Genomic DNA, 23,486 nt, shown 5'->3' on the forward strand with positions numbered 1-23,486 from the left:
AAGTATTACATATGATTGGATATAAGTTCAAGGCAAATGGTGAATAGTTATCGATGAGTTTATAATCAATGTAATTGAATATAACATATACATTGTCACTGCAAATATATTAAGATACAGTTTATCAACAGTATTCGTACTCATTTATTTACAATCAACACATTGTTGCACGTTTTAGCTGTACACTTAAAATATGTTCCGATCTTTTATTGCTTATTTGTAGTTAAACATTGTCAGATGGCTAGATTGATATGTCTGGTTCCAGGAAAAGCCTTATATGATGAAGAAGGAACGTAGAGTCGATGATGGACAGGAATACGAAGGGTTCTGTATAGATCTGTTGGAGGAACTTTCCAAGATTGTGGGCTTCCGCTACAAGATTGTGTTGGTTGCTGACGGAAACTATGGTGCTCCTAATGAGAAAAAGAAGTGGAACGGCATGGTCGGTGAACTTATAGCCAGGGTAAGCATGCCATCACAGCTATTGTCATGAAAGCCACAACAAGGGGATTTTACTTTGTACCATTGGTTGCCTCATCCGCATGATGGTAATCCGGAACTGTATTTAAACCAAATATCGACTTAAACCTTGGTCTAAATTGGAAGAAGAGCTGTATTCTAGTTTTCTTACTTAATCGGGTAACTATGTAGAACTTTTGAGGTTACACATGTTATAATTATATGCACATGCTATGGTTACATGGTGTCTTCATTATCTGTGTTCTGTCAACGTGATGTATGGTAACTGCTATGTAGGACACACTGCAAGATTATGCTGATTATCAAACGAAATTCATAATTTCCGTTTTCACTTTCTTTTGAAGTTAACGTAATCAAGGTCTTATAATTGCAATGATAAAAAATATTGTAATTATAACTTTTCATACCAAATGTACTGTAAACGTAAAAGAAAAAGAATATGAGCAAATTCAATGAAGACAATCAGTAAATAACTACCAAATTTAACACGCCATATTTTAGTTTGCATAAAAAAAACAAATTCTCCTGCATAGTGATGTCATACTACAAGACCTGTAATACAAATCTGGTGAATATTATCACATTATAAGGTGGCAAAAATCTCTATTTGCTACAAATTGTCTTGCAGTGCGAAGGCGATTCAAATTGCTCGGAGAAAATAAAATCAATTATTTCCTCATGAATAACATACAAACGGAGCTATGAAGTAAATACCACAGTGGGGTTAATCGAATCAATTGAAACACGTGAACATCAGATAATGAAATACAAAGACAGAACAAGGACAATTATGATTTGTTTGAGTAATGACCGTTACCTTGCACAAGTGGAAGACAAAACAAAATCTATGTAATCGCATCACTTTTGACCGAACGCTTCCTTCCTTTATTGCCGTGACAGTTAACTCAATACGTTATTTCAGCTGTGATGAGAATGACAAGTTTCATAAGGGCATTTTGCAACTCTCAGATGATTCATTCTGGTTGTCTTTCAGAGAGCTGATTTAGCCGTTGCGCCCTTGACTATCAACTATGTGAGGGAACAAGTCATCGACTTCACAAAACCTTTCCTTAATTTAGGAATTACAATATTGTTCAAAGTGCCAAAACGGGAAAAACCGGGACTCTTCTCGTTCTTAAACCCTCTTGCTATAGAAATCTGGCTCTATGTTATTGGAGCTTACTTTATTGTCAGTTTCACGATATTCATTCTCGCCCGATTTAGTCCGTATGAGTGGTACAATGCACACCCGTGCAATCCAGACACAGACACCGTGCAGAATACATTCACATTGTCAAACAGCTTCTGGTTCACCGTGGGGACTCTGATGCAGCAGGGATCGGACATAAACCCAAGGGCCGTGTCCACTAGGATTGTAGGGGGGATCTGGTGGTTCTTCACACTTATCATCATATCATCCTACACCGCCAACCTGGCTGCTTTCCTCACTGTAGAGAGAATGGTATCTCCCATCGAGAGTGCGGAGGACCTTGCCAAGCAAACGGAGATCTCATATGGGACCTTAGGTAGCGGTTCTACAATGCAATTTTTCAGGGTAAGTTGGCCCAGATGATGAAGCTCAATTCTTTGTCATCAACAGTGGTTTAATTTGCGCAAAGTCGGATATAAGCGAAGTCCGGTCATAACGAAGTTTGTTGTAACAGTAATGGCCTGTGGTGTTAAAGACCCTGGAGACACTGTGGCAGAATAACCACCAACATCCCATGCTTATTTGAAGAAAGTGCTAATGGTTAAATACCTGTCTGACAAGGTGCCCCTAACAGCGTGGGTCGTTGCTCATGCTATTACCCACTGCTTTATCTCGCCCAGACCCATTTTTACATATGGTGATGAAATAACTGGACTATTGCTCATTGGGGCATAATACAACACTCACTCACTCATTTTGGTTCCTTTGATAAGACAATTGCGTATTTCATGAAGCTATTTTAAGAATCACTTAAATTTGATTGATTTCAGAATTGTGTGAAAATCGCCTTCGTTTATAAATAATTTATAGAACTCGTGATTATATGAAGACAAAGTTCAATCAAATCCCCCTGGTGGTAGTTACTACCCATTATCGGACATGATAGAATTAAATCTTGCTTTCGTAATATCATGAGAGGTATTCACATACATATATTCATCACCATAAAAAAAGTTAAATACCTTGACAAAAGAGGACCCATTCAAATCACAGTTTCCCTCACTTATCACTCTAGGGTATAAGTGTGTGATGCCATCGGGTAAATGGTGACTCTATACACAGATGAGGTCCTGGAATATACCGGACATCAATATATATTGGTTTCACCAAAGTGGTAAAGGTGTACCACCTGTATCATTTCGGGCTTTCCTCCCACGTCAAGCTAACACGCCGTTATATAACTGAAATACTCACCAAACCGGCTTTGAACCAAATTCACTCACTCACAACCGACTTCAGTAATACAGTATTCTGGTATTTAAAAGCTCAAACCAATTCCCGTAAAATATGTGTAGTTCATAAGTAAACTGTTCGAAATAAACTCTAACATAGCTTGGATGAAAATCTGCTTGAACATTTTAGATTTTGTTTGCTTTGCCAATCGATCTCAAGTGTTCACCTCTTTGACAACGTTATTTTGCTTACTTTAAACTTTACCACGCACTGATAAATGTATTTAAAAATGCTCAATCTAGTGAGTGGCCGCTTGTCTGTTTCTGAAAACAGATCGGTCAAAAGAATATTTTGTATGCAAGCTTGAAACTCCTGAAAGCGAATGCCACAAGCAACATGTAGCTAATCATTGCAAGGACAAACTGGCCTCCGCTTCAGCGAGTCTTGTCCAAATTTGTCAAAACCCGATAATCGGCCCTCATGGTTAGATAATCTTCGAGAGCTTCTAATTTGATTTGAGGGGCCCCTGGGTAGGATTATTGGAGTTTTAAAACAAAGACACGCATTTGGACGTGGTTCGGAGCCTATAAATACTGACTAAATTGGCAAATATTATGAGGTTTCTTGACTGCAATTCAATAAATGACTAGAGCTTGCAAAGGCATGATGGGAAGCTGAACAATAAAGACCAGTCCGCCCTTCTGAGAGCTCCTACTGAGATTTAACGTGGAAATCGCGCTATTGCAGGGACATTGCTCCTCCGCTGCATCAAGGCTAGGCCTTGCGTCACGTTACTGAGTCAGGCTGCGTGAGAATCTCCCTAACTCAATTACTCAAATTGAATTTGTCATTACTGTGATCCGCCGAGGTTTCGGCCATCAAGCCTGGCTTTCCTTCTCATGTGCGCTCCGAAGGAAAATCCGTGCATTTTCCATCATCTTTTTCTAATGGGCTATACGTTTTCTCTACTGATGACTTAAAGCTGCTTTTCACCATTTCGTGATTTAAACGGAGGGCAATACAGTTGTGAATTGGCGCCATGTTTTTGCGCCAGCGTGTAGCCGAAGTTAAGTGTTACGTTCTTTTAGTACATGAGGATCGGCATAAAATGTATATACGCATTAAATGTAGATTTCTTTTACATTCACTTAAGTGATACGACGTGTGACAATCCACCATAAATAAACATTGACATGAACATGTGTAAAAAAATATATGGTATAATCCCGCTCTTAAAATGACTTGTAGAGTTTGCGCAATAACTTTATGCTGAGTATGAGCAGGACTGATAACTCTTAAGTATTATTGAATATTACAAGTAACAGTCACTGGGGAAGGTGCGAAACAATTATCATAAGGTTTGGAAATGCCCCGTGAAACCTGAAATGTCCTGTATGGGGAGCCAGCCGGGAAATGAAACAGAGGCATTTATGGCCCCTACGCGTCTCCTTGACACGCTCCCCGAACAAGCAATGGATAGGAAACGTTTGGGGGGCGAGCAAAATCCGTTATAACGTCCCATTATAACCAACTTGTTCCACGCTGGGTAGTATGCATGCGTGACGACAGTAGAGGTTTGGATATGGACGATAGGATTTTAAGATCAAACAGGTCATTTACGTTACCTTTCATCGATTTTGTATAAGGATATGCCTTTTCCAATAAACGTTAGCAACAGTGTGAAATAGGTCCTCTGCGTTCTGTTGAATTTGCAGTTTATGTCCCTGATGATATACAAACTACAGCTGATTGCAGTGATAAGAACTTTTTCACTAGACATTGCAGATTTACCAGTCTTGTGAGTTGTTCAAGACAGAGATTTAAATACGCAGTAAATCAGTCCTGCGTATACAGAGTATGCTGTCTGCTTACAAACTGCTGACATTATTACTACTAGGACGCTCCGCGTTGATGAATACGGGTCGGCAAGGGTCAGGTCTTCCTGCCTCCCCTTCTTGATTGGAAACGTTGACATGAAATCAAACTCTCGTTGCCCGTAAATGAAATGAATGAAATCAATGCTGCAATCAAATATTTTAAAAAAATTTTTGCGTTGCATCTCTGAAGCCTATGGGGGATTACAACCCTGCATTGCAAATCAAGCCCGTTTCGCTTTTGCTTAACTTTATCGCCATGTATATCTCATAAGAACGTTAGTTCACATTTAATAATCTGCTACATTATATCATTACCATTCCTTGTGTAATTAAAATAAATCTAGAAAAATGCAGCAATCATGTTCAGTGAAGTAACATTATACGTTCAAAATTGACCCAGACAAATTTTATCATTGACACAAACCTTTTAATGAACCATACGCTTTCAAGATCAAACACATCTTGACTGCAAGAACTGCTAAGAGTAACCACCGCCGAGACGTGAGCAGATTGAAAGTCCATATAACCGTTATCGTGGACATGCGCAATGCAGTTAAAAAAAACCGCAGTTTGCGCGGTCTTGAAGTGACTTGTAAGAACTTCCAGTGTTTGATTGCGATCTCAAACCTGTTTTGATAAGAACGACAGCATTTATTGTCTGCGGTAATACCCTATTACTTTAGTCTGTGTCCTTGTATCTTTCTTGTCCAAAGACTATTTAAAGCAGTACTCCGACAGAACAGCTAACCAGAAACCAGCAAACAATCAACACGGGTCCCGGCGTCCAACAACATCCAATTTCCCCACTCGGCAGGTTTTGTTCTGATGGTAAACAATGCTGAGCAGGGCAACCACGCTAAATTATGTGTCATTGCTTGAGATATAAAACTAAAACATAATTCTTCCCAGATAGTGCAGATTTATACTGCTGGTTCAGACAGGGGGACACCATATCTGCTATCAATTCCAATTCTGTGCAGTTTTGGAGAAAACAGTCGTCCTATTTGACTGGACTGTACAACATTAAAGGCATGATCATCCTTAACGGATCGTTATCAGATGATGAAGAAATGGGGATTTAAGGTTAGATTTATGTTTTGAATTCCCGGAACCATAAATACCCGGACTTGTTTAACAAGACAGAATCAGAAAGACATGCAGAAGAACGACGTACACAATTCATGTTTATACGCATGCCACCTTGGGTAACTGAAGTTAATCGTTTCAAGATAATTTTTACAAGCATTACATAAGAGATACATTCAAATACTAGTACCACTTTCCCTGTCTGGTAACACTGTTTTATGATTTTGCTCAATCCATCTGTGAATCTGTACCATATTTTTATGTGTCAATGTGTCAGTTTCACACAGGGCCCTAATAACAAATCCTAGACCTTAACCGGAAATTGGCAAAGGACCGTGAGCTGGAATCCCTACCTCTGTTTAAATGTTAATGTCCCTGATATCAAAGTCAAATGAGACAGCCTCCGTGATGCAGTGGAAAGAGCGTCTGCTAGGAGAGGTTGGTGCTTCGTTCCCCTGGCAGTGTGTTACTTGTTGGTACCCTGTCTGGCAATCGGCATTAAGGGAAAAAAACAAGAACTGGTCAGCACGGAGTATAATGTGTCCGATCGGGTTTCTATCTCAGGAGGCAAGCACGACAAACCTATATGCGTGAAATAATCTTGAACGCGACGATAAATATAACCTAACCTCAACACAAAGTCAAATGATAAATCTGGTAATAAGACGTACAGACACGTTAAATATGAGTTTATTTAAGAATTGACTTTAATACGTACGTGTGTTTATGGAGGTATAAACGTAGCGTATTTACAAAAGTCTGCACACCGGTTGTTAGTTTTTAACTCAATAAACGCATGTACATATTGAAGTCAATTCTTATGAATACTTACACCAAAGATATAAGTTGAAACTGTTTATTTAATGATAACACCAATAAAACTGTCGACGACAGTACGACATCAGTTACACTGTTCAGCGCAATAATTCCAAACAAGTCACGACTATTCTATTATCAGCCAATTAGGAAACAGAAGTTTATTAGTGGGCGTGGCCTAATCTTTTTTAGGTTTGTGGAAACATAAACGCAAAACATACTGTTGGGTTAGCCAATCAAATGCCACATCATTGCTTGTAATTTATTTGTTTACTAATATTTCAAAAGGGTCTGTTGGGGGACAGCTGTTCTAGCAGGCTGGTATGATATAAATGTATGTTGCAGTTACTGCTTCAGTGTCACACTACACTAGTTACATCCCCTATGACACGTAAAGATCCGTGGTAGAATAGGTCTTCAGCAACCCATGCTTGCCATGACAGGCGACTATGCTTGTCGTAAGAGGCGACTAACGGGATCGGGTGGTCAGGCTCGCTGACATGGTTGATGCTTGTTATCGTATCACAATTGCGTGGATCGATGCTCATGACATCAATTACTGGATTGTCTGGTCCAGACTCGATTAGTTCTACAGACCGTCATCATATAGCTGGCGTTAATCAACAAACTAACCAACCAACTGCATCCCACATAGCATAATCTCCATGACTGAAATTACACACGACGCATTATGCCAATGTACTCGGAACAGATACATCCTTAGACATCTTGTCTGATTTTCAAACTCTGCATGTCAATACACGACATGTATTAAGCATTATGTTTTCCCTAACAAAGTCAGTCTAACATGCATGTCGGTTGAACCTAAGGGCGTGAGTGAACGGAATACAGCTAAGCCAGTCCAATCAAGCACCTGTGGTGACAAGGTGGCAAATTTCCCACGACCTCGAAACCCAGTGGCTCAAAGTACCATCGCAGTACCTACTAATTGAACCACAGACACCTTAATGCCAGTCCGTGAAGATGGAGATTCCATTACAGAACCTTGTGACATACATACCAATATTCTCTCAGCCAATGTTCGGCGGACTGTCTCCCAAGTCTGTACATGAGCAACGTTCTATGTGGCACCCATCACTCCTTCAGTATTGAATATTGCATTTCTTGAATATAGATTTAGTGCTTGAGAATACAATATTAACAGCACAAGAAAGTAATTTATTGTAAATTTATGTTATTGTAAAAAACAATGTTTCGTATTCCAGAGACGTAAAATACATATCCATTTGTTTCGAGAGAAACATGATTGTTCATTCGAGGACACGAAACATGAATACATGACTAGTGAGTACACTTTAAACGATCTTGATCCTGTTTAAAAAATCTCCACAACACTATTATATTCACCTATTAAGATACATATGCCAAAGCGTAAAATTTGCTATTGGATATAATTTCATTGAAATATCTTTTTTCAGGACTCAAAAATTGATACGTACAAAAGAATGTGGGCTTTCATGAAGAAGAAGGAGCCGACAGTGTTTATGAAGTCATACGAAGCGGGCGTGGCCAGGGTTCTTGACGGGGGATACGCCTTCCTGTCCGAGTCCACCATGATTGACTACATCACCCAGCGTAACTGTGATTTGATGCAGGTCGGGGGACTTCTTGACTCCAAGGGTTATGGAATAGGCACACCAATAAGTAAGAAGGGCTTATTTTTTCATGACTTGGGCAATGTACTTATGATAACTATAAAACACCAACGCCATGGCATAACCAGTTTCGATTATCCGAGAAAAAAGATTACATTGTGTGTAACAGGCAACATAGCGGTGAAAATCATATGAATGGGTCACTGAAAATGGTCAGCATGACTTGCCCTAGTGGTAGCACCCACCAATTTGCACTGAAAAGTAGGTGTTTGATGAAACGTAGCACTACTCCTGCCATACAACGGCGCCCTGTAAACTATCGAGTCTTGGGAGACATTCAAGTGACGGGGAACAGACAATCCAGTCAAGATATGCCGTTTCCTGATTTTGTGGAAACTAAAACCGATATGTTTATTTTGAATTGCGTCTGCTGCTTATAAATTTAGAAGTTTATTCATCTAATATCACGGCGGGGAACACCATGAATACGTTTCACAACTTGTACCCATATGGCTAATCGAATTCAGGTTTTCAGAGTGATGACCGGACGCTTATAACCACTACCCTACATCATTCATAAATGGTTGAAATGTGTCTTGACACTCAGTTTCAATCATTGATTTATAGTGCCAGTTGATTTAACTGGGTGGTCATTCGGTAATAGTTCCCTCTTAGCGTTTGAACATAACTGACAGGTTGAGATTCAGTCTTGCCATATAATTAACTCACAACTAAAACATGCCTAAAAGCCTTAAATGGATTTCCCTACGGCAACCCTTATAGGAATTAAACTGAACATTGGAATAACGAGCTACGTGGGACCAGGTGCGGGCACTCGGTTCGGGGTTATTGAAACTGGACATATTTCCAAGCATCGTGTTTTGTATCAATTCCTCACATTCGCTAAGTCACCCGGATTGAATTTCATTACGTTGTAAATATAGGACAGCCATGTCAGACCTAGGAACAGTATCCAGAAGTTGTATGAATGTGGCCTTAAGGCCCGGCTCTGTGTCTGACTTTGGATTGGAGATCAGATCAACCTCAATGGAAGCTAAGGATTGTATAGCTATACCATTTCAACACACTATAAAACTACAAAAGAACGGCAAAATTTCCATAAGGATAGGTGGCAACAGTCTGTAGTATCAAGACGTATATCCAATGCCTACGATTACGCGTTACGTTTAATGGTAGGGTTGGGTTAATCTAAGGAAGTGAAATTAAGTAGAAGCACTCGACTCAACTGGAGAGGCGACAGGGCCACATTCACGTTGGGAATAATGCATAAGGAAGCAGTAGACACAGGGTCCCGTACCACACAGCGGATCAAGTATAAATTGAAACGGGGCCTGTATATGAGGAACCTAAAATGGTATAGGATCGATGTTGTTGTACTATACTTCAATTCTCAAGGCGTCTTTGCATGTAAATGGGATTACAGGGTCACAAGGAGGAATTTATCAATTGCACTATGTCTAATAGATATATGAATAAACAGTTGTTTACGTGACAAAAGAGCTTTTTTGTAGCACACAGAAGACCCGTTGCAAAGTGCGCTTTGGTAGCACAATTGTTGAAGCGTTCGCTGGTCTCACCATATACTGTGGTTTCTTTCCACACACGGATACAATATGTTAAACATATTCTTGGTGTCAGTCTCCTGCCTAGGTACAGCTTAACTACTGCTAAACCATACGGTCATCCACATTCACGTTACTTCTGTAAACTGAGGGGCCAAAGAAACTATACCTCTCATTATGATGTCGTCATATGTTTGAATTTCAATGAAAAATATCTTAAGTTAGCGATAATATATCCAAACAATTCTGGCGCTTAGTCAACACTCAAAGAATACTTCTACGTGGATTTATATTTTAGGATATAATCGTTTTAAAACTTTCAAAAATTAATAAGAATGTTTTCGCATAATACACACCTGCTGATGGGTATCTTAGAGAAATCGTACATTTGAAAATAATTTTTGTCTTTTTCGGCACAAATTTACATTTCAAACATGGTAGGGGTCATGTTGTTGCAAATTCTTTTTACCCCAGTCTTCATTGAACCGATTTATTTTTACACTAAATTACCCTGCCACAGATTATGTTTTACAAACTGTTGCAGGGGTGATTGCTGGTTAAAAAAACATAATTTCAATAAAAACATAATAATCAATTTTCAACTACAGAAAACACAAACTCGGTCTACTTTCCTTTGCTCTTCAGTTTATCTTTCTACTTTGTGTTCAGATTTAATACACTCTCGAAACTTGCGATCATTGTGATATGGTGGTGTTTATATGCAAACACAAAGATAGGAGTTTATGATATTGAATCAATAAATAAAATATTGTAATGGATTTCTGTAATGATGTTTACCGTTAACTTTAGAGTTACTTCCCTTTTAATACGATTCTCTGGCATGTCATCATAATTGAACATAAACATAATCGACAATTTACACCAATAATTCAGTGAAAACTTTAATCATGTTGTGAGGAGGTTCTTCTTTGTTAACATGAATTGCTTTTGAGTTCACCAGCAGCTTAATGAGTTCGCAAAGTTCAACTCAAACCACACTGGCAATAAAGTTTTACGGCATTACAAATCTGTGTCTTTTTCATGGAAGCAGAAGAATTGTCTCGAATGATATTAAATGCAATTTAACCATAGCTGCATCAGACAATGGGCAAACCTAGTTCTTACTTCTTGCCAAGTTCACTATGCCATCGACGACTTCACCTTAGAGACTTCACTCTGATTAAGTGAATATGGAATCTTTAAGTGCCTTGGCACTTAAATATTAATCTTAATGCGTTGTCATATGGAAATAGAGCTTCGCGGAGGGCAAGAACGCCATGTGCTCATATTCCAGTTAGCGATGCATTTACAGGTAAAAATGTTCATGAAATGTAGGGATTATTTAACTGCTGCAAGTATGGATATGCATTTATTTACACATAATCAATAAGAATGTGCTTGTACATCAGTTTGATAACAATATTGTTCTGGCTGCGGACTTGGATCAGCTGGTACCATTACGTGGATTAAATGTTTGTTCTTAATATCCCGACTAAGTGAACTGATAAAGTACAGTTTAGCAAGCGCTGAGAGTAATAGTCCAGAAATGGTCTCTGTTGGGCAGGGAGTTATAAAATTTCACCTAAGAACGCTTTTGTGAAATATTCTGCACAAAACATATATGATATTATGCTCAAGGGATACACCAATCCTATTTCGTTCAAGCAAGTACACAACGCAAGCGTATGGGCATTTGATGGTCGCGCTTAGACGGATCTGATTGTGGAATTATCTTAGATCATATAAGTAACGATCTTTGAAGCGGAGCCAAACCTTGCCTTCCTCGCTCCGAGACACTGAACTTATTGTCAAAGTAATGCAATTAGAACGGCCGGGGAATGTGCTATAGTGAGGGTGGCGTACTCGCATGGCGCTCGTGTCTGTTTTAATTATTGCTTTATTCAATAACGTGTTGACAGTATTAGCGAAGGGTGCGACCTTGTGTAGGCGACCACGTTTCCCAAGTGGCTTTAGTAATTCTAGTTCCTCAAATCCCTTACACAGTGGCGTTTCCTCCGCAAGACTTATAACGCCTCCTTCTTTGGAACACGGCAATTCCTCATTGTTTTTCTTCCATTTGTACTTTTTACTCACTGTCATTGGGACATGTTTGGTAACTAATGTGAACAATGTGAACACTATACAATACATTGTCTTCACTACGTTGCAGATACTACTTGAAAAGAATACCAGTGGTCGCTTTCCATTTGGTAGATAAATGAAGAAATACAATTCTGTCGAATCATAAACGATTGCTGTAAACCTTTGGGAAAACAAACACGCACTTTGGGTGACAATTGTAACACACGTCATACTTTAATTTATATTTGCATTGCTGCTCACGTGTTATTGGTTAAGTTTTACATCAGAAAAATCGTGTTTTAGTGCAATGTGCAGAATCGTGACAATGTAAATCCTCTATTTTGCGTGTTAAGGCCAAATGTAGTGAAATCTAAAAACGACACTTAAGGAGATGCTAGGCTGTTCGATCAGACAATGCCACAAAATAACACAAGGCATCTAGACGTTTACTTGAAACAAAACACATGTTTTAGTGACGAAGTTTACCTTACACGTGAATGTCGGATTCTGACTAAACTAACATAGAGAGTACATTTGTCCATGTCTCACTGACATGTCCATGTCGATGACCAGTGGACAACTTAATATCTTACTGACTAGTCGATATAATGTATAAGACAAAGTGTGCCTCTGGTCCTAAGCTACAAAATACACACAAGCAAATTGAAACAAAGTATCCCAAAGTTGTTACTGTTTGAGTTATATATTTAAACATGTCATTTCCACGATTATCGATGTTATAGTGATTTGTAACAAACACATATTTTATGCTAGGATACCACTTCGAGTTCTAGCGGATTCAATGTATAATGATTCATATTATGATATTTTGTTAATGTGGGAGAAGACACTGGCAGTTTGAGTTGACTGTTTGTGAGATACATTTGCAATTGAAATATTTTGTGTGTGTGTCTCTGCTGTGTTTCTCTTGATCAGAGCTATACATCTAAACTTCCGATTATTTCAGAAGCGTACTGGTACCACTTGTTGTAGATCGTTACGACCTTACACCATGTCATCAGGTATTGCACTGCAACTGAAGAACTTTTCCAAAAGGAGATCATGGTCACTTTTAGATGGAACCCAGTCGGAACAGTACAAATAGGAACATTTCGGGCCAAATGATGTCCTTAAACTTCCCCACATTCAGAATAAGTGCAGATTGTTGCAATATGCCAATCTATGGGACACGTTTGTTCAGGAAAGTGTGCTTTATGTTCCAAGCACGCCCTTAGTACTGACCGTTGTCAAATGCAGCATGTGTGGCCCGTCCTTCACGAGATGTAATTGGCACAGCAATTCGCACGACAAGTGGATAACAATTATGTCTGAGTACCTCCGAGGTCACGATCGACGTGCGGGCTGTTCCGACAGTCCGCTCTCCGTGTGTCCAAACCAACCGTTTCTGTAATTAGTTTATCGTGAAATGAACGGGAAACAAAGGTCAATAATTGGTGGATTCTCTCATTTATCGTTCCCATCCAGACAGTTAGATTACCTCCGAATTCAGTCGAGGGTCGCCTCTTCTTTTGGCTTGGAAGAGCTGACTATTGGATTAAAACAGCTTCGTCTTCCTCTTACAGTCAATAACTTATATTCATTGCCCAATATGTAACTTCAGATCTTTGCTTAAACAGACATTTGTTGAGGTGCCTTTAAATCCAAGTTAGTCTTGAGATTACGATCAAAGGACGCAGTTATTCGAATAATTTGATTAATAAGAGAATAATGGAATTATTTTCTCGGGATGGATAATCGCGTGTGAAACGTTAGATAGAAAGGAAACATTACTGTCTTTTCAGTTCTCAGATGAAAGGAATAAAAGACATCCTTGAAATTTATATGACGATTGCCTTACCTTATAATTTCAAAATGAGGATTTAAAGGAAATATATTTTGAAACAAATGATTACATAGCACGATAACTTCTCTATAGACATGAATTGTAGCTAGTGATATTACATGGGGGAGCATTTCATGCTCACTATAAGAGAAATAAAACATGCAACATGTCGACATGTCGACAAGTCGAGAAGATGGATCGTTAGACTAACATGTAGTCACTAAAATGAAAATATTTACAGAACAAAAACAGTTGTTATCTTAATGACATATAATAAAAAGGGAGCCGAGTCACTCTCTTCCTTTGTAGAAACTGCAGGATTCTAGACTTGCCAACTATTTAAGACTTGCATGGACTGTATTGGATATATTTGTTTCAGCATTTGTATGTCTAATTATAATGGGTCGTTAAATTTACATGTTTTTCTAGATCCCCAATGTTTGTGTGAAACAGATCAGATATCACACATGTGCTTGAAGCCATATTGCCTTTGAGTTCATAATATGAGAGGAAAGCATGAATGTACATGTGAATATATATCTTAACGTATACTATTTAAGACTTCATCACATCTTAATGGTCATTTAAAATCTGCTATTAGAAAACTATGTGCATTAGAACAGTATGGATTTTAGTTCATACATTAGAGGTAGGAATAGCATAACTACGGAAGCGTAGTAGGGCCAAGGTAAAATTATTTTTAGTCCATACTAAGTCCTACGTAGGAGATAGTAATTCTAGGCCATACTAAGTCCAACGTAGGAGATAGTAAGTCCTACGTAGGAGCTATTAAGTCCTACGTAGGGGATAGTAAGTCCTAAGTGGGAGATAGTAAGTCCTACGTAGGGGATAGTAAGTCCTACGTAGGACATAGTAAGTCCTACGTAGGAGATAGTAAGTCCAACGTAGGACATAGTAGGTCCTACGTAGGAGATAGTAAGTCCTACGTAGAAGATAATAAGTCCTACGTAGGAGATACTTAGACAAAAAAGATTTCACAGTGGCCCTACTACGCTGCTTCCGTACATAACAGTGTAAGCTGGAATTCGTGGAAAATACACACTGAAATTATTCTATTGTTTACTAAGTAACGCATTTACTTTTTCTTGAATGAAAGCCATAACAAACCGAACTAAAAATAGAGTTCGGTGTGTAACTTTGCATCATGCCATCAAAAGAATGGTTTATTATGACACCAATATCAATATCAGGAGCAAATCTTTCAACCAAATAGTCCTATATTATGAAATTGATAACACCCAAGAGAACAATCTACCATCCACTGCTATGAATAACATGTATTATAGAGAGAACCAACTGCACTGTCCGGATAACCAAGATTAGGTTGGAGTTTAAATGACTTAATATAGGGATGCTGAGGCACTTGAGATGAAATCAGTATTATTTAACGAGAACATAGATGTTCAAAAGTATTATAACAAGGGATTGTAACTGAAAAAAATGATCTTGCTCCTAGAAACATAATGAGACATGTTCAGAATATATAAAGTTGCGATTTGTAATCTGCTTCGCTCAGATCATCACGTTCGTTTAATATTTTAGAGACGTATTAGAGTCTGATTCAGTTCTTTAGTCATATTACGTTTCATTTAACGTTCAGTACCTACACAAAAGTTTAAGACGCAATCATCGTGCCAACACTTACCGATTGAATTTCTAAATCCTTATGCTTTGAGAAAATTGGACCTGGTTAACACCCTGTATATTCGGGGATTTATATTTACCAATGCAAAAAATATAACTTTGAACTAGACCTTGCCCATGTCCATTTCTTCTTCTTTTTTTTAATATTCGTGTTTGCTTTAATCCTGGTCTGACAATTTACACACGCTACCCCGACTCCATCCCTCTACTTATCCGCATTTTCAAAACCCTAACAAATTCTCCGAATTATCCTTCAGTAAAAGGCATAACGCATCTCTGATAAATCATAAATGTTTCATCCGTGAGATAAGCCTCAATTTGTCAAGCATTGGATTTTTCACTGCTCCAGGATAGAAGCATGACAAGAGGTTTAAGTCTCTTGGGAGTATTTCCTAGATCATGACGAAGAATATGTTCAAGGAAATATATATTTTATATGATCGTTACTCTGGTACACATGATAGCATTAATTGCACATCCAACGTTGCCCTTTTTCAGATTCCGCATATAGAGACAAACTATCCATGGCGATACTGGAGTTGCAGGAGAATGGCCGGATCCAGATGTTGTACAACAAATGGTGGAAGAGCACTGGTACTTGCATGCGGGATGAGAACAAGGACTCTAAAGCCAATGCTCTGGGGGTGGAGAACGTGGGTGGGATCTTTGTGGTGCTGCTTGTTGGTCTAGCACTAGCGGTGCTGGTAGCCATCTGTGAGTTCATCTATAAATCCAAGAAGAATGCCCGTGATGAACAGCATGCAAAGAAGGTAGGCCATTTTGATGCTGTTTTCATTACTGGTGTTGTGTATTGCTTGATTGTGAATGTATGTATGTCTATCGGTAAAGTTCATCATTCGTTGTGTTCTGAGTATTTACTTTAAGCATATGTTTGATAAGAAGTGGTATTTTAGTGTTGTGAGTTTTATTTGATATGCTAAAAAAGCAAATCAAGATTTAAAATGTCAAATCAAATAATAAGGCTCAATACGGCTGGTTACATCTGAGTAATTCTACTTCAAAATTCAATTAGAGAAATACTTTAACGGCGATGCGCGTATATAACGCTCAGCTTGTGTATCATCCATCAAAAGTGATATTAAATTGATATTCAATTGATTTGATCTTAAAACGTCCATGTAATACAATGTACATGACTATGTACTATACTGCCTCTTTGTGCATGGGGACCACATAAACTAAATTTGTTCATGATATCAGCAGGTTTTAGGTGATTGCATTTTAATGGTAGTTGTCATCTACTTTCGCCATCAACATAGTAATAGATCTCGTCAGTGGTGATATTTTGTTTCATGCATGTAGGCCTCGAAAGATATGCTACGCTAATGAGAGACCTCTGGGTTTGTATCTCATTACCCTTTTGAAGCAAAACTCATCCCAGGGAAATCACGGGTTACTTCTACGTGGTAGATCAAAGCTAGCTCTTCAGGGTGAAGTGAAATCTGGCTGCCTTCCTACATGTATGTGTTGTATTGGTGAACTATCATCCTGTTGCACTCTCTCTACTCTTAGTGTTGTCGCACTCACCTCCAGCACCAAGATCTGCAACATCGTGACTACCTGCCTTAACATCAGTTACATCAATACTCTTGCACTCAATTTTCGGTAATGGTATGGTACCATGCACTGTTTTTATCCACAAATGTAGGGTCATTGATTACAAATAACCATCTCGGCGCATTAAGGACATTCCTGGAAAGAAATTGTTGCAAACATTTTCAATGAAATATCTCAAGGAAACCTTTAGAAATGGGATATTTCTTTTCAAAAAGGTATTTCCCGTGGAACTTAGGTGTTTAACTTCAGTAATCACGGTTCACTGATTTCGCACTTGTTTATACAAAGCACAATAAAGATCACTGACAATTATTTATGTACGACACTGTTTAGAAAGAGAAATACATTACAATACATTTTTTTCATTGTATAAATGTGCCAGCTATTCATGTAATTTTGATAATTACAGTTGTGTAGCATTTCTAGCGAAGCAGCTATTGACGTGACTGTGATGCGATCTTGTTTAAATGTATTGGTTTCTTAAATCCATCTTAAATTAGTCAGCACACTAGCCACGAATCGAAACTATGGGAACTAATAAAGTAGTCCCAACATCTTACATATCGAAATTTGTAGACAAAATATGGTACATGTACTATATTTGACCATAACAAGGAGAAGAAAAATTTTACAGGTAACATAACATGTCATTACATCAGTGGATAGTTTGGTATTGGAACATTTCTTGCTAATTTTACAAAAAAGTATACAATATTTTTCATGTAATTTTCTTAACTTGACAGACTTGTGATTCCTGCCCTAAACGTTTGGAGGTGAGTGTCAGTAGATTTTACTTATGTTGACAAGCATTTTAACTCAAGTCTATTTGTCGTTGTTACTGTTTGAGTCAGTAATTGTATTAGCCCGTAAAGCTATAAGTTCGTGATGTAGCTTTACAGCTATTTACATGAAACCATTTATACTTATTCATTTTAATGCATGCATGCAGCTTTGCATTATATGTACCTAAAATAAAATAGAACTATACATGTTTTTCTCCTCAACCTTCCTGTTGATTAAAAGACGTTTTTAGTACAATGTTTATACAATCCTTCCCAAATAGATATTTTATAGTGAAAGAGGATAATTAAATAGTAGCACAGTTTCCTCTGGGTAAGTTCCCTACCTCACCAGGAAATCCTGCTTTAAGGTTTTGATGGCCTTTGAGAACATATCATGGTGATTAAAGTAGTGTTGTTAGAATATGTGTTCCCATCGGAACAAATAAGCTTGTAAACACTTTAACATCCTGGCAAACATGTGTAGCACACTCTATCATCAAAGGTAAACTCGCACTGTACTTTACACCGAATGTCAATAAATACCACGAGTGTTTTATATCATTCACCACTAGTTTGAGAGAAATAGCCATACACTGTTCTCGGGGCAAAAACATAGAGTGTAATTATGTATCGATTCTCATAAATACTCTGTTTCTTTTCGTCCTTAGCAATCGCTGTGTTCAGAGATGGGAGAAGAGCTGAGATTTGCAATTCGATGTCTGGGCTCTGCTCAAAAACCGAAATTCAAACGGAAATGTTCAAGGTGCAAAGCCGAAAAACATGGCGGACACTCACGGGGTTCTGATCTCCCAGAATCAGCCAATGGAATCATTCAGCTGAAAGAGATCAGGAAGTCACCTCTACCTAGCACGAGGGAGTTTGAAAGCGAGTTTAGACCTGATTATAATAGAGACTTTAACGGCGACTATTTACATGTGGACTACAGTGATGCAGAAACGTAAACACAAGCCGTTATCAGAGAGTCTTGATATTCATTTTGTCACCAATGCGTGTTTATGAGTAAGCTGTAGTATGTGTCAGACAGGTACATACACCTCCAAATACACACGCATGTGGTTGACTCCGTGCCTTACTGGTTTGGTGATCAGAGGGGGAGGAGTGAATGTGAAGAAGATGCGGACAGTTGGTACAGATGATGTTGCACAGAGATCCTAGACGAATCAACCCTCAGGCCCTGTTGTGGGTAAACTCTGTACAACCAACAATACAGGTCCTTCTGCAAGGCGGTCAGATACAATGACTACCAGTGTCAACCATTGTCTGTCATCGTGTTCACTGGTAGAACATGTGCCAACTCGACGTTAACGTCAACTTCCGCCACTGCAATGACGTCAACGGCCTTAGGACGATAGAGGCATGTGAATCGTTTTTTTTGCTTTGAAAACGCAAGCAAGTCACTCAGATAATTTTCAGCATCTAGTAACGCTACTATTAGGCTTAGAGATGCAATCACAACCACTTTGCAAAAGAAAACAATGAAGTAATGTGTCTTTGTGTCTCTATTTACTGGGCTGACTGACCATTAAGTTTCTTTCATTTGAACATATTTGCAATATTTTTTCGCATATATTGGCCATAATCCTGCATTGGTTGACATGGCGTTGCCGCTACGGGAATTGGGTTTTAGGGATCATACAAGAAGCTTTGGTGCACATTATTTCGAATATGTACTTAACATGCATACCATTAGGATGCCATTGAGTGTGACATGTATGTCTGATATACGGTGGCATTGATAGGACACATCCGATATGGTGTCTATCTCTAGCGTATATGTCTGTGATTATATGGGCGTGTCCAGGAAAATGATGTACATATACAAATTGACCATGTACATATATACACATTGTATTATACATCCTGAGGGATATGTGTTAATTTTTCAGTGTTCATAAAAGCGTAACTTATTCCTCATGTATGTAAAATTTGTACAGATGTATATTTCACAGCTGTTCTTGGGCCCTACAATGTGAGTTATTACTGCTCTATGAGATGCGCTGAGTATTATCATTTCTCAGAATATTGCGATTCTTGATGGCATCCAAAGTATCGTTGAATACTCACGCTGTTGTAAATGTACCTATTTTGAATAAGTGGATCACCAAATAAACACCTCACTGTATGTACAAAACCCTCACAAATACTACAAACTCGATGTTTTCACAGTGATGTCAACTAGATGATATAGTTTTGTACTTCATCTTATAATGTTGTAAACTATTCCAGTCAAACATCCTTGTGTCGAACGTTGATGTGTCAAACTTATGGTTGTCTCGAAGAAAAACATTGGTCTCTTTATTTATTTATAATTTTCGGTTGTGTCGAACCTGGGATAACACGGTGTACTTACGTAGGTCCCTTCAACTTCGACACATCGGTGTTTGACTGATGTTAAAATCATGAACTGTTGTCTGAACGACAAAAACTTGGGATGGAGATGTATGTTGAAATATCAATATACAACTCATACTTTTAATGTATTATTAATTCAGTTGTAAAAGATATGTTATTATTATACGAATCAAGAAGAAGTGTGTACTGACTCATAGTTACAACAAACTATTTTGAAGTGTCAGGATGAAATCTAATTTACCTTTATTTACAGCACGGCGGTTTATATACTGTTGAATTCATTGGTATCAAAGATTTTCTAACAAGTTAACATTCAAAGAAGGGAGTATTTTTTCATATTCAAAAGAATATCAATTTCCATATCAAGTATTTTACAGTCGCTTTCTTCGGTATATAATAAAAGGTTATTACACATGATGCGGGCACTCATTATTATGATGCAGTGCATCGTTTCATGTTGATAAACATTTATACAACTATGTACATAAAATGATTTTTTGAATGCTGTACAATGAAGTGTTGATACTCTACTAGTATTATTGGGTTGTATAAGTTGTTTAATTTGGCACAAAGGTCTCCATAATTTATTCACAATGAACCGCGTTGAGGTTTATGCTAGTGTGTTCTATATAATGTTGTGTACATCACATATTTAAAAGTTGGCAGTTTTTCAAAATCGATTTATTGTGCTGACATCACGTGATTAGGATTTTTGTTTTTATGACATCTGTTTAATTTTCGTGTATGTTAAAAATGTCCTACTTTGAAATAAACTGCTGTTATCAACGCTGCCATTAAAAAGTTGGATGATAGAAAGCCATGCCCACTTTAGTAGTTAATGAAAATAGGATGATTTGATATTTTGGTTTTAAACAGGCTTTTTCTTGACTTATTACTCCCACGTTGTCCACAGTTTTCGTGCGTTGTAAAAAAGACTTGAGCGTGAATGAGAAGCGAACTTGATACTTCCTTACTTTAAAAGTTATCAACCTTTATTAGAATAACTTCATCATGAAAGGTCGTGTGTACCAAGATGCCATTCAGTTGCTAAATATTGATGACAACAGACAATATTAACTGATTATCTGTCTCTGATAGTGTCTGCAATTCCCTTCCCACGTGGGCTAAAGTACGCACAGCTGGTCTGTCTTAAAGGTTAATGTATTCTGTGTGTAACGTTGTCGTTTCTTAGTTTGGTTGAGCTATCATGTACCTGTGAGAGTGCGTCAGACGGAATTTGTAATGCGTGCTTTATGAGATTTTAGAGATTTTAATGACTTCTTCAATCTAATAAATTTTGGTAGAAAACTGTATGGAGTGCTACTTTTTCGGAACAAAAGGCTATAGTTAAGCCTTTTATTGTGCGACTGTAGGCTGGTAGTAGGTATTTATACCCAAGCTGAGAGGTAAGTGTTTAAACGCCGCTTCGAAATGTATTTCAGTTATATCACTGTGTGTCAGATTGGTTTCGGAGAGATTTTCTTTGGTGAAACTCCCGAGCAAAAGTACTATGCTGACAGACGAAGTAGTTAGAAGATATATGATTCAAACACAAGATACTACACTAAAGGACGCCCAATCGGGATGCAGCACCAACTGGACCACGGTGGCTTTTTAAGAAGCACATTTAGGCGATACAAGCACACAGAAATATAAACCTAGGAAGAAAGATTACATTTATGTCTGTCATATCTAAATAATATTAATATCATTGTTTTCACACCTCCACATACACTTACAAACTAAAGAAAGATCAAACTTGAAGATGTACAACCATGGATCAATGTCTTTGATCACAACCTTGTGGGACACATACATGTTGTGGTTAAGGAGTAGTGGATTTGTAGACTGAGTTAATACTTTACATATAGGATGGATTTGCTCTGGATTTAAATACCTAAAAACGTCTAAAAAGGAATGGAATATTCATTCAGTATCCGTCCAAATTACACGGCAAATACACATTCCTGGGCTGGCCAGATGTGTCAAAATGAGCAGTTAAGAACTACAGTAAATACCTTCAGTACCTTCAAATGTTGTTGAAGGTGCGAAAAAGATCAAGGATGAATTAGAAATGCACACGACTGCTGCCGCTGCAGTGTTTATTACTACTCTACTTCTACTGCTGCTGCTACGTCTACTACAACGACAATTATTATATAAATATCTCCTCCCATCAGAATTATTTCTGTTACTCTTCCTTCAATCTCGTCGCCTCCTCCTTCTCCCCCTCCTATTAGTACTTCTGCACATAATCATACTCCTACACCTCTCATATCTACGCTACTAACTACAAAACGTCCTCTGCTGCTGTAACATTACTTTGGATCTGCGCATCAAAACATTGATAACACGCAAACACATACTGTTTACAGACATTTAAAATACAAGAGATATCAGTGAGGAGTCCGAAACACTTTCTGACTGAACCCTCACTCACAGCTCTGAGACAGACATGTTGTTTTGGGACAATGGACAACGTCAATAAACTTTACTATCAGTACGTTTGAGGTAGCGCGTTTTCGCCATGCTTGTGGTTTTGTCACAGAGTTCCATCCATGGTACGACCCAGAATATGTTGAGGGCGTCATACAAAATGCTTGATATAAAATGCTTTGTAATAGGCCCGTATACAGCCTCAAATCTGTCTAGGCCAACAAACTTGGTCTTGCCCTTTTTGATAAATCAAATGTAATCATTTATATCATTGAATTTTCTGTCCCTTTTGACACTAATGTGATTGACAAGACAGATGAAAAACATGGCAAATATGCGGACCTTACTTTCGGAATGTCCCGCTTGCATACCAGGTACCAAGTTGTCCGACTCCCCATTGTTCTCGGTTCCTCAGATTTGGTACCTCCCAATCTGTTGACTGACATTGGGAGAGTACCCGGGTTTGCTACCAGGAATACAGTCCTTCTGACAATCTAGATAATGCAGAAGGCTGCAGTGTTGGGGAGTCTTCACATTCTCCGAAGACTTCAGGGTAGGTTTGTCAAGGCAGCGCTACCTGGGAGAAGTCCCATTCGCTGTCTGGGCTGCGTGTAGAGGGCCCTGAACTGATGATGAGCCTAACCAGCCTGAGTGTGCCAGGATCATCCAAACCCTCTTTGCTGCATTTTGTATATTAATCTGTAAATAATAATAATAATAATAATAATAATAATAAAAAAAATACTACTAATAAATAGAGAATCTCACCCTCGTGTCTTTTGATATCAAATATATCAACGAGTGTCTGAAGCGTAAACAGTACTGCTAACAGCTTCAGTAGCAGAGCCATTTGTGACGTCATTTTATTGTGACGTCATGGTAACCA

The 23,486-nt window shown here is 38.3% G+C and overlaps 1 protein-coding gene across 4 annotated transcripts in view; it reads left to right on the forward strand.

The window, feature by feature from the left end:
* The window catches only part of LOC124110641 (glutamate receptor ionotropic, kainate 2-like), a 178,485-nt gene extending 157,008 nt beyond the window's left edge, over positions 1 to 21,477 (forward strand). For all 4 annotated transcript variants that reach the window (XM_046469977.2, XM_046469996.2, XM_046470002.2 and 1 more), the window contains 6 exons: positions 266 to 463; positions 1,475 to 2,035; positions 8,082 to 8,307; positions 15,930 to 16,201; positions 17,753 to 17,782; positions 18,460 to 21,477. In XM_046469977.2, coding sequence (XP_046325933.1) covers positions 266 to 463; positions 1,475 to 2,035; positions 8,082 to 8,307; positions 15,930 to 16,201; positions 17,753 to 17,782; positions 18,460 to 18,753 — 1,581 coding nt within the window. In that variant the 3' untranslated portion in view covers positions 18,754 to 21,477. The remainder of the gene's footprint in view (positions 1 to 265; positions 464 to 1,474; positions 2,036 to 8,081; positions 8,308 to 15,929; positions 16,202 to 17,752; positions 17,783 to 18,459) is intronic.
* Positions 21,478 to 23,486: the final 2,009 nt, after the last annotated feature.

The sequence above is a fragment of the Haliotis rufescens genome, unplaced genomic scaffold (genome assembly GCF_023055435.1).
Source record: "Haliotis rufescens isolate VD_foot unplaced genomic scaffold, xgHalRufe1.0.p SCAF_5, whole genome shotgun sequence".
Lineage (NCBI taxonomy): Eukaryota > Metazoa > Mollusca > Gastropoda > Lepetellida > Haliotidae > Haliotis > Haliotis rufescens.